This window comes from Centruroides vittatus, unplaced genomic scaffold (assembly GCF_030686945.1).
Source record: "Centruroides vittatus isolate TY-2023 unplaced genomic scaffold, ASM3068694v2 contig_2818, whole genome shotgun sequence".
In the NCBI taxonomy this organism is placed as follows: domain Eukaryota; kingdom Metazoa; phylum Arthropoda; class Arachnida; order Scorpiones; family Buthidae; genus Centruroides; species Centruroides vittatus.
The window spans coordinates 1823663-1836464 of record NW_027121792.1 but is presented as its reverse complement, the minus strand read 5'-3'; the positions used below and the strand labels follow the sequence as shown (position 1 = coordinate 1836464).

Below are 12802 nucleotides of genomic sequence, written 5' to 3'. Positions count from 1 at the left end.
AACTTGTAATTTTATAATAATTAAACCTGCAAGGATACCAAAAAAATAACTAAAATTTAGTTTTTTTTATATATGATATTAAAGGCAAGAGTTAATAATTATAAATGATTCATATAAATTTTCCCAATGCTTCACATATAAATTAATTCATTCCAGTTAAATTTTGAGGACAGAGAATTCAGTGTTGCGTGGTTTCAATTATAGAAATTCGACTTAGACCGAACGTGACGTCAGGGCCTTTAGGCTGTCACGTGCCGAACAAAAAAAGAATTTCGATTTTTGTCTCGCAAACTAATTAATTATTTGTAAATTTTTTCTTCCCCTCTCGTTTGTAATTTATATTTGATTAGCTTTAAAAAATTCATAAAATGCATGGAACAAAGAATAGTAAATCGGATCAAAAATAATGTTTTTTTTTAAAAAAAATGTTTTAAAAAAATGTTAAAGATGTTTAAAAAATGTTTTTAAAATGTTTAAAATGTTAAAAATGTTTTAAAATGTTTAAAAATGTTAAAAAATGTTTTTAAAATGTTTAAAATGTTAAAAAAATGTTTTAAAAAATGTTAAAGATGTTAAAAAATGTTTTAAAAAATGTTTAAAATGTTAAAAAAATGTTTTAAAAAATGTTTAAAATGTATTTTAAAAAATATAGCAAATTCATCGAAAATGTTTAAATAAATTAAGCAAAATTTTAAATTATGCGGTGTTAAAAATTAAGAGTTTTATAAAACTTTCTTAAATATATGTCAAGGATAATTATGAGGAACTTTGGTTTTAATCTTAAGGAATAGTTCAATCTAAGATTCAGGACAGATATTCTAGGTCAGAATATTAATGTTAATTGCAAAGATTTGTTTATTTCTTGCAATTAGGTGGAAAATTTTATAAACCTTATTTAATACTAGATTGCATTAATGATTCATCAAAAGCATTAGTTATCAGTTGCATGAAAGCAAGTCAATGAATAAGAGTAAGAATAATCCAAACATAGTCAAACCTTTGAACAACGGACACAGACTAGAACATAAAAATGGCCGCTGTTTAGAGGTGGCCGTTAGTGGAGGGTTGACTTGTAATAACTTTATATATGTAATTTATTTTTATGTTTTGATCTGTTTTCTAGTGAAGTGGGGGAAGAAATTAAGAAGATTTAAGGGGGGAAATGACTTAATTGTTTAAATATTCAATAATTTATAGATTAATTTTAAAATAAAATAACATAGAAACTCTATGAATTAATTAATAAACAATTGAAAAAAAAAAAGGTACAAGATATCAGGAAGAGGAAAAAAAATTATTAGATGTAGATTTAGCCTATGTTTATATATTTATACAATATAAAAACGAAAAACTTTTGTACTATTTAGAAAATAAATTAATAGATTAACTTTTTCTATGAATTGAAAATAAAAAGTTTCATGTAAAATAGAAATTTATCCACAAGATTACTTTTAAAACTCAAAATAGGATACATCTCATATAGAATGTTTTATGTATTCTGCTTAGACTAAACAATTATTTTCCCCTGATTTAGTTATTTATTCAGTTCAAAAAAATATCTATTTATTTTATTCTTTTTTTTTATCTTACAAAAATCTGGTACGTCCGTGAAGGGGGATGTTGAATAGAGGATGTGTAAGAGCTTGTACAAATATAAATTGTATTCTTTAGCAAACATTGTCTTACACATTCATTTAATGACTTTTCTGCTTAAAATAAATAAAGTAATATATATATATTTTTGCTCTTTATTATTCATTTTAGTTAATTGTACATCTTTTAAAAGGATTTTTTTATATAAATCTGTTAAAATTTTTATTTATTTTTGGCAAGTTGTATTTTTATAATAGATAATTATGATGATTTTTTTCAAACTTTGCATGCAATATAATGAAACTTTAACAAATTTTTAATGGTATTTACGATACATTTCGATGTGAATTTGATAATTTAAATGTTATAAAATAAAATAAAAAATTATTTTAATTTTTTTTTTACATTTATATGATTAATAGTTTGCTCATTTTTCATATTCTAATTTGGACTTATCAGTATGCTTAGAGCATAATTTATTTGATTCAAAATGCTCTGAAGGTATGTATGATTAAAGTTCTTTTTTTTTATATTCTATGTGACTTGTCAAAGGTAAAATTTTTTTTTCAATCCTATCATTCATTTAGCTGACCACTTTTTTATTTTCAAAAGTTAATTTATGGGTTTCAATTTAAATAAGTGATTATAAATTTCATTCGTATCAAATTTATATTAGACTTTTTAATCCTTCACTTCTTAAAAGCAATGGTTATCGAATATGTCATTATTAAAGCATAAATTAGGTCTGGTGTAAGGTCATTTGCCTCCAATTGTTGTTCCTCGTCTAAACGGGTAACAGGAAGAGTTTGGATGAGGCCTTCCAACCTGGCGATAATTGTCCATTTTTAATTACTGGGTAGGCTAATATATAATATTATTAAAAATCTTTTAATTATCAATCGACAATTAAAGAATTTTCTAATTAACTTTAGAATGGATTTTTCTTTTTTCGGACATGCTGAATTAATGAAATATATTCATCTCGCTAGAAACAATTAATAATTTTCTACTTGATATCAGTAATTACTTCAGAGTTTTTGAAATGTTTTCTTTATTATGTTCAAGAAATAAATAATAAAAAAAGAAAGACTTCATAAATAAGAATTTTCAAATTGATACAAGACTTATAAAATGGCCAAAAGAAAAAAAGAAATTTGAAAATATTTCGGTGTACAAATATTAAAGAATTGTTGATTTTTTCCTATTTTGATTTAGTTCTATCCTGTTGCCTCATAGTCCTCGTATGCCCTTGGCCCTATTTGAGGCGTTGCACCTGAATCTTTGCACCTGCATCACTGTTATCCGCAATAATATTAACTAATAAGGTTTTAAATCCCTTTCGAAAACATCTGCACTTATTAAATGCCTGAATATAATTGTCATCGTTCATTTAAAACAAAGTATTGTTTATCTTTTCTCTCCGGCTTTAACTTACAATGTAAGGATGTATTAAGAATTATCGTTTTAAAATGATTTCAATCATCATATACCTTTCATTGAAAATTTCATATATATAAGAACTCTAAATTGCATTTGTTTGTGCATATTTTGAAATTTTATATTTATCAAGTTATCTTTTGCTCTCATTTTTCGTATCTACAAGTTTAAATCTTTCTGTTTGTTCTCATTTTTTCACTCCATCTTCTTCTATATCAGTTAACATTTATTTTTCTTTTTTATCTCACTTCGATCACATGCATTCATTTAATTTTTTTATCCGATTTTTTCTAACTATTTTTTATCTATATTTTTTTCTAACATTTTCCTCCTTGACGTCTGCATCTTCCTCTTGTGTTAACGTATAGACCTACTCGTTATTTGATCTGTATATTCGCTGTACATTTTTTAAAACTCATTAAAATGTTAAATGTTCTTCTTAATAAAATTCTTCATCCTAATTAATCGAGAAATATTTTTATTCTTTACTGAAATGAATAAAAACTTTCCTTGATTAAGCTATTTTAAAAACTAACAAAGAGCTCGACACTGTAATTAATATCGTTGCCCGAATACATTTATTGAATTTAGATATGTTAAAACTCGTTTTTACGCGTATATAACTAATTCATACAAAGTTATGCCCTCTTCGTGTTCTTCACAAGAGCGAAGTAGCCTACTTGAAAATCGGATACATTCCTCGTAAAATCTAATTGAATGAATGAATAATGCATCATCGATATGAACAGACATCTGCTCATAGAGGATCCTCATCTAAAGTTTTCTTCAAAATTTCACACCATGAAGAGAGTCGATACAAAGCCCGGTGCTCGGAGAGTGTGTACAACACTATATCCTCTATATGTGCCACACCTGCGGAGTACTTGTAACCCTCTTGTGGTATCAATGTACCAGAATGGAGATGCTACGGTAAGGGGACAATATGTCTAAAAATCAGGGAACATCGTCCACGTGTAGCTGACTCATATTCATCTCCACCGAATTTTCGGTAACTGAAAGCTCAATATATACATAGTTACTGATTCCCTGATAAGTTTTTGAAAGAACCAAGTGATTAAGACGAATCCAATCTACAATGTCAACACATTTGTAATGGAAACGGTTATAATAGAGTTTGTCCCTAGTGAATTAATAGCTTTTAGACTACTTCACAATCGTATCTTAATGTATTGATTTTAATTTTTTTTTATTGGAAATATTGAACATTAACTTATTGTATTTAGATTTTATAATAAAACTTTAAAAACTTTCCTCTGTTTTTTTAGTATCTTTCGATTATAAATTATTATTTTAAGTTGTTAAAATAGATAAAGTTTAAATTTATAAAACAGCAAAAAGCTTATGATGCTATAAAAATAACAATCTGAGTGTTGAAATTAAATTTATTACAGACTTGCATAATATCATTTAGAATCTGTCATTTAAAAGTTGTATTTTGAAGTTAAAAACCATAAAAATTTCTTTATTAGAACAACTTACATTAATTCTTTCATTGATTTATAAACCTATAGTGCCAAAATTTCAATTAAATATAAAAAATTTTAAAAATAAATTACGTATTTAGTTACAGACGTATTAAAGCAAACCGCTTCGTGTAAGTGACAGTATTAAAAGCGATGTTATCACACGTAAAATATTAATATTTTTTTAAATCCTTTCTTTCGGCAATAGTTTTATAAAGATGGCATCTTTAATGAGAAACTTACGTAAGAGACCTGATTTAAAACGATTGATAGAATTACAGAAAAAAAAGGTGGTAACACTTTTTCCTTCTAAATGTCGCGTGCCGGGCAGACTGCACATTTTTTATTTTAGTTTATCTTTCTTCAAAGTAGGTCTTGAAATCAACGAAAAAATTACACAGAGAATCAATCGTAACGTTAAAATGTCTGAAGAGTTGTAGTAGTATAGAATGTTATGTGATTCGCATTCTTCGTCCGCATACCGAAATATTGTCTCAGTCTACTTGTAAGAAAAGAATGAGTTTTTGTTCTGTTACAATGTGAAACGAAATTTAAAATGTCACTGAAAGAAAACTCGTAGATAATTATTTTCTACCCTGTCTTTGAAGATAGTTCTGATCCATCTTACCGGAGCCTTGCTGTCAACTGTTAGGCTAGTCGTTCTCTTTTTCTGTCTTTACCGCCTTTCTGATTTGACAACCTCTTTCAAAATTTTCCCTTTGGCATTTTCTACGATAAATAAGTCAGGCAGCACTATATTTATCCAGAAAATTATAATATAGTAGTGGGAATTTTCTTCGTTCTCTAATTCAAAATATTATTAGGTCTATAACTTCCTATTTGTTAGATAATGCGCAAAATACTAACATTTGCGGTCATTTTTCATCGTTATTTTAACTCTAGAATATCAAGGAAAGAAAAAAAAAACAGCTTGAATTTTGCGATAAACTAAATTATGCTAATTATATTTTCTAAATAAAAATCTTCGTGATATTAGTGGACTTTACTTAAACATTCGAGGAAGTAATTACCATAAGAGATACTTTACATCTGTCCCTTGGAGGCTGTTCCTTTCTGTGCTATACTTGAAATATTAGCGTAGAGAGAAAATTGGAGTGATTCTGTTGTCAACAAACGGAAATCTGGAAGCTAAACCCTCAAGCTACGCGGCTACTGAAAACTGTTTACAAATCAACTGTAACAAAATTCTTTACTTAATTATACCTTTGGTTGGTGCTTCTGTTTTCTTGTTGCACAAATTGTGTTCATCTTGAGGCAACACGAAGAAATGAGAGAAGTCTTCGAATATCTTTAAATGTAGAAAATCCCTCCTCAGAGGAAATTGAGATTATGATTGATTATCCTGATAGATCCTTTCAAGAGAAAGTCGATAATCCTCAATTTCTTCTAATTGATGATAATACAAATTGGGATTAAGTTAAACGACTATAAAATGATGATAATGGTCATTTTAGTGAAAAATTTCTAATATTTTGTAGAATGCTTCAATGCGATTATCCTATTGCAACAGTAACTACGTCTCTCAGAATATCTCTAGATAATTCTATCCACAATTGAATCTCGCTTCTCAATATGAGCATTTTAAGGGTACTTTTGATGTTAATAAGATAAAATTCCATGTATATATGTAATCTAAATATGCGGTTTAATCTTCTTAAATATAATCAAATTTCTAGCCGTGTAGAAATTGACTTGAAATAATTATTATCTATTGCATATTTAAAAACAATGTTAGCATGCACGATGGTAGGAAGTTTTACAACAAATAGGGTGTGGTATCTCAAAAATACGAGTCAATATTTGACGCGTGCCGGCAACACTCCATTCGTGATATAGGCTGTAATTAAGAACATGACTTTAGGCCCTTCCTCTCCAGCCAGGAAGTTCTAAATGACCTCTTTGGATACCCAAACATGTTTAAGTAATAAAAGATTTAATATTCCAATCCGATATCTGAGAGGAACCATCGTTAATTGCCGTAAGGTTAATTGCTTATAATTATAATCAGATAATTGTAATTAAAAGGTAAGATGTTTAATCTACAAGAAAGGGGAATAATTAGTTGGTTTTCGTATCGCTTTCCTGCATTATCTCTATACAAAAATGTGAATTTTACTTTATAAAACGATCCTTATAATAATGCATCAAATTTTTTTCCCCCGTTCGTATCCGTATGTATTTAGACAAAAACTTCAATTATGATTGTCTAACCTTATTCGTGAACTAGATTTAGTTAAGTCTTTTCTATTTGTTTGTATAACTATGTGTCATCCGTCTCTTCTGTCAGCACATCGTCCCTGTTATCGCACTTCTCCCATACTAGGCCTATAGCTACAAGAAAAATGCATATCGAATGTTTCACTTTTTATGAATGCAAGTGTCTACACTTGTCGAGACTTTCGTATATATAGAATATCGAAATTTCTGTCATATTTAAACTTTAATTTCTAGACTTTGTAACACAGAGACTCTAAGTATGATTTAGAGCAAGTGTAGATTATCAATGATACTTTATAAAATGCATATGTGCAATATGTTTAAATGAACATAAAACAAAATAAATTAAATTCATTATTTTATTTTATCCATAATTAAATTCTGAATTAGATAACTTATCTTGTTCTTATGTCCATAATCGCCATGTAACTTCATTGTCTGCCTTCGTACAATCGTCATGTTTTATTTTATGTCATAAATAATCTAAAATGTTTATGGGTTAAATACGATTTTAAGTGAATTCAGACTCCTTTCACGAATGTATAATTTTGATCGAATTCAAATTTCGTCTCTAAAAAAAGTAAAAAAATGGGTGACGTCAAATTACGTCACACCAATGCCTGCAGGTATAGCGGTAGGGAACAGATAATAACAGTCTCTCGTCGGTCTGGTGGACAGCATGTCCCTGAGGGTAACAGGGTAGTATAAATAGACAAAGTCCGCCTCATTGATGTTTATATGTGCTCGGGGAGAGTTGTAGACTAGCAGGATACGACTGGCACACATCCAGCACTACCTGACCTACATCTACAGTTATGGAAAGCGGCAGGTCCAGGCAGTTAGCCGCTTCTCCAGATCCGTATTTCTCCTATACACCTGTATCCAGCCCAGAGACACCCTGTTCCAATTACGATTGTGTGGATTGTGGCCCAAAGACTTTAACCATGCTGAAACCGTTTCGATATACGAACGAAGATTCTTCTACTAGTTCCGTTCAATATACTAAAAAAGACGAAGAAAATTGTGATTTTACGGAGAAATCGAATAAAAGGACATGTTCTGCTGTATCGTCGATTATAGTGAAGAAACGTAGACTGGCAGCTAATGCTAGAGAGAGAAGAAGAATGCACAGTTTAAACGTGGCTTTCGATCGACTTAGGGAAGTTGTCCCCTCATTAACCAACGATAGGAAACTTTCTAAATACGAGACTTTACAGATGGCTCAAAGTTACATTACGGCATTAACAGACATTTTGATCAAATGACTTTTTTTTAATGTGGATAACTAAAAGTGCCATTTGTGAGGAAGCTGTAGATTTTTTTCTTTTTTTGGGTATGTTCATTTTTTTTTCCTATTCAGTGCAGTATTATAGTACTTTTTATAACTGTAAAATGACTAAGTCACAAAATTTTCACACATCTATTGTACATATATATATATATATTATATAATTATTATTATTATTATTATATAAAGAGACTCAGAGTGTGATATTCTTCAAACCGGCAGCGGCCTTGCTCATCTTTCTCCGGTCGTTATGATATATGCTCATATCAGATATAAAAACGCACTGTTTTTTTTTGTTTTTTTTTTAAATATTATTTCAATAATTGATATAAAAATTTGTGAAAATAAAGATATTTTCCTACTTTAAACTGTTTTTGTGTGTTATTTTATTTTTTTTAAAAAAAGACTATTTTAATATAATTAATTTCAAACACGTACTGTACATATTGAAATGACTAAACATTATTCTCTGGTCTATATTTCAAGTTTAATTATTAATTTTTAACATAAATCGCAAAGAAAGTTTATAATCTTCACGAGACTTATAGAATATAAAATTTAACGACTGATTAACAATGGTGCATGTAGTATAAAAAGAGTATAGAATATATAGGGCCTATACGTGTATATATTATACCCTTGCATTTGTAAAACCTGTTATGTAAAATAATAATCGATATTAAGTTTGTAGCTGTCTCATACATCACTATTACGTCTAGTAAGTTTTTCGAAGTCTTATAAATAATTACAGGGAATAAATACCGACTCAATAAAGCTTGTTAAAGTTTCTAAGTATAATAGAATGCACGCTCTGTTTGAGTTTATACAGAAGTGGGTCTATTATAAATGCATCTTTTGTTATTTTTATTACAAATTAACGATATAAAATGCCCAATGAAAGTAATATATACGGCTTTTTTGCTACTTTTAACGAAAAATCGAATGGAATTAATAATTAAGCTATCAAATTTAATACAAAAGTTACACTTTCAAAGCTAAATTTGAATTATAAGTGGATTTTTCATATTGGCTATTAAAAAAAATCACAAAAATTATATATTATTTCATTAAATTTGATGTCTTTTATTTATGTAAATGTATTTATTATTCTAAACAATAAATCTCGAGTGTTTAATCTACAGAACTGATAATTTTCAACATATAAATTATTGATATAAATTATAATCTTTCGAGATAATTTAAAGCATTAATCTCTTCGAAACATTAAATATATTACGTGTAAATTAACATGCACGCTTGTCATGCACGTGAGCATGTTTCCTTTTCTAAAGAGACATCCGTTCCTCCTCCCCGTTTGCTACAATTTCTCTCCTCGGGATACATACATTCCCCCCAAGCTTTTTCTCGACCTACTTTGACGGTTTCTTACCAGAAATTGACTGTAAGTAGCTATTAATTAATAAAACTTATCCAAAATAATTACTCTCACCTTCTGTTCTCGGAAGAAAGTTGCGATATCAAAAAAATTATTTTGCCCTTATATTGTAATTTCAGTAATAATAACTAAAATAATGATAATTTTGTTAGAAAAAGAAAAGTATCGTGTCCTTAAAAGAAAAACCCCTTTATTACGTTGTAATTTTAAATTTTATTTTATTGTTTTCATATTCAAATAAGACTCGAAAAATTTAATATTTAATTATCCCAAAGACTATAATGTGTTTTGAAAACAAATCGGATTTTTTAATTTGTTTTGTTATACAACGTGAGATTTTAATTTCGAAACAGGCGATTTGCATATTTAACAAAGACCCATGGGTCAAAAGGAAATTTGGAAAAAGAGAAAGAAGTGGGGAAATGTTTTGTTTTTTTTAAATGGCCGATCATTGTATAAAAAAAATGAACAAACAATACAAATTACAAGCCAATTTACATCCAAATTAAATTACCTAAGCTAATCGTTTGCTTCGGGGGAAGACGTTTCTCTTTCCACCCCTGATCATCCTTTTTCCCCATTTTCCCCTTCTTCCGTCTCCCAAAAACCACCTTAGGCCGAAAAAGTTAGCGGGATATAAGTCGACCACGTGCCAGCCATGACGGTCCAATGCTCACATCTCACAGCTGTTCTAATGCGGGGGCGCTACGCTCGCTAACATTGCGCGTGCGTAAGTAAAGTGAAGATGAAATCGATGACGCACGCGCGCCACAAGAATTAATTATAATTACCCTACCGAGAATTACAATTAATTGATGCCAATTTCGCATCTTCTATAGTTAAATTGATTCAATTATTTACAACCGATCGGTTTTTCGATTTAAATGTGATTAATCTTTTACTTTAATTCACATTTTTTTTAATAAAAAGTAATAAATATCATAAACACTACTCTATAATTATAAATATACGATTTATATCGATTATATTTAATGTATATATATACTGTATTTACTTTATTACGGCCTACTTCGTTTATTTATAAACATAGCGATTATTATTACATAGTATATCCCTTTAAAAAAATTAAATTATAATAGAATATGTTTAAATATAATTAATTATTATTCTTATTATTTCTCAATTGATTTATTAATATTAAGTAATTACATATTACATATAAAAGACATAAATTCGTGTTTCTTTGAAGTCGAGTTTTTAATGCAATTTAATACCTGTGTTTAAAACAATGCTTCAAAATACAAGTGTTAAATAATTAATTTTAAATTTATTAAAATTGTGTATTAAATAAGTGGGAAAAAATGACACAAATCGAGTTAACTCCTAACATAATTTAGAGAAATGGACGAAATTAACATTTTGACTCGACGAAAGTTTTTACATCGAATGCACCTATGGCTCATTAACAGACATCTAGTGTTGTCTAGCTCTGTCAGTCATGCGCAGGAAGAAGCAGGTGGAGTCAGAATCATTTTGTCTATCTACTGCAGATATTCGGGGCAGATGAGTCAAACAGCATCAGCCAACCCGTTAACTTCGATACAATAAAAAGGTGTTGCAGGTGTTCTAGTGTCTAGTACAAGGTTAGCGATCTGGAAATTAATCCAATGGACAATTTGTGCCCGTAAACAGATACTTTTTTTCAATATAAAGATCCATTCGTGTTTATAGAATTCATTACCTGAATTAAGATATATTAAAATTCAATCATTTTTTAATAAAATATATAAAGTAGGTTTATTTATTTTTTAAAAATATACCGGTTCTATTCCTAGCTGGGAATTTATATAAAGAAAATTCTAGTGCAATTGTAATTTTTCACAAATCTGAATTGTTTAGAAAAGCGTGTAAAGCCTGTAAACTAACAAAACAAAGAAATAAAAAATGTCACTTGAACATATTATCAACGTCGTCACCCAAGCTTGGTTTTCGTGCTACTGTTCGATACAATAGCACAAAACTGTTAAGAGATATTAGATTACTCTTATTCTACCTTACGTCAATCTTTTTGTAATGTAATAGTCATGATTAGTAGACAAATATCCGTATTCTAACTGAAGAAAGGAATGTTTTTCACATACCTTCCTTCAATTCGGTTACTCACAACTCTAAGTAATGCTTGCCTGATAAATTTGGGACATCCATAAAATTGTTTAAGTAAATTTTTTATCAAAGAGAAATACTAGTTATCAGTTAGTTACGGTATCATTTTAAATAGAATTATTATTAAAAGCATTAATATAAATAATATATTAACACAAAGCTTCACCCTTAAAATTAAAACGTTATTCTTATGACAGTTTTAATATAAATTTAAACAAAACATAATAATTTATATAAGGTTTTTTAAATATATTTTCTAGTCTACATCTTATTTATAGAAGACATATATAACTTATATAGGCTAAACAAGGTTTAAAAACCATCTATCTTACTTTGTAAAAAAAAAAAAAAGTATGTATTGTATGACTTATAAGCATCTCCTATTAACATTGTTATCTTTCATTAACCAGCATAGAAGAGGAAATAATTGCACATTGTTATCATTATTTCAATTACAGCAAACTTGTAAGTTAACTTTTCAATGCAACTAAAATAAATTTTTGTACTAAAATAAAAGAATAAAGAGCATCTTTCAAATTTGATATTATTATCGTAAATTATTTCTATAGTTAGAAGAGAATTGAATAAAAGATTAGTATAGTGAAGAAAGGATGAAATCAGATATTACTCTTTATACAGATACATATCTAGGAGGCAAAGACAAGTTGAGCCACGTGGCCCACTATAGTTGCCCCAGGATTGGCTTCGGGCCTAACAGGAAAAGTGGTGTGGGAGAACTCACAAAGAACCGGATGGGAAGTTAAGACGGCGCCGGTCTTCTATAGAGAAACACAGCTATTAGGCATAAAGAATACTTGTGGTGGCGATGACAGAATTGGAGAGAGTGAGAGAGGAAAAAAATGACCATATCCCCATTATTGCAAATTCAGAGTACTTTGTTAAAAAAAGAAAAGAAAAGAAATAGCTCTTTAGAATTGAACGACATTCTGAACAACGCTATTCCTTCAAGTCCCTAAAGAGTCACTGAAATTCCTGAAACGTTTTAAGAAAAAAAATATATATATACATTGTAATTATTCTACTTCGCTCGATATTACACATTGTTATTTTAATTATTTTCTGTTAAATTATACAATCTATTTACATTATTATAGCATTATTTCGATTTCAAGAAATTTTTCCCAATGTACTCGGATAAACTAGACATTATTGAATCGATAAGAATGAAAATATCTTTGTATTTTATAAATAAAAGCATATCTTCTGTTATTAATCTTATAA

General features: G+C 28.6%; 1 protein-coding gene across 1 annotated transcript; it reads left to right on the top strand.

Annotated features, from left to right (window-relative positions):
* Positions 1–7567: 7567 nt before the first annotated feature.
* Positions 7568–8017, top strand: LOC136972169 (basic helix-loop-helix transcription factor amos-like). Its single transcript, XM_067266727.1, has one exon. It carries the CDS (start codon positions 7568–7570, stop codon positions 8015–8017), a length of 450 nt encoding a protein of 149 aa, XP_067122828.1.
* The last annotated feature ends 4785 nt before the right edge of the window (positions 8018–12802 follow it).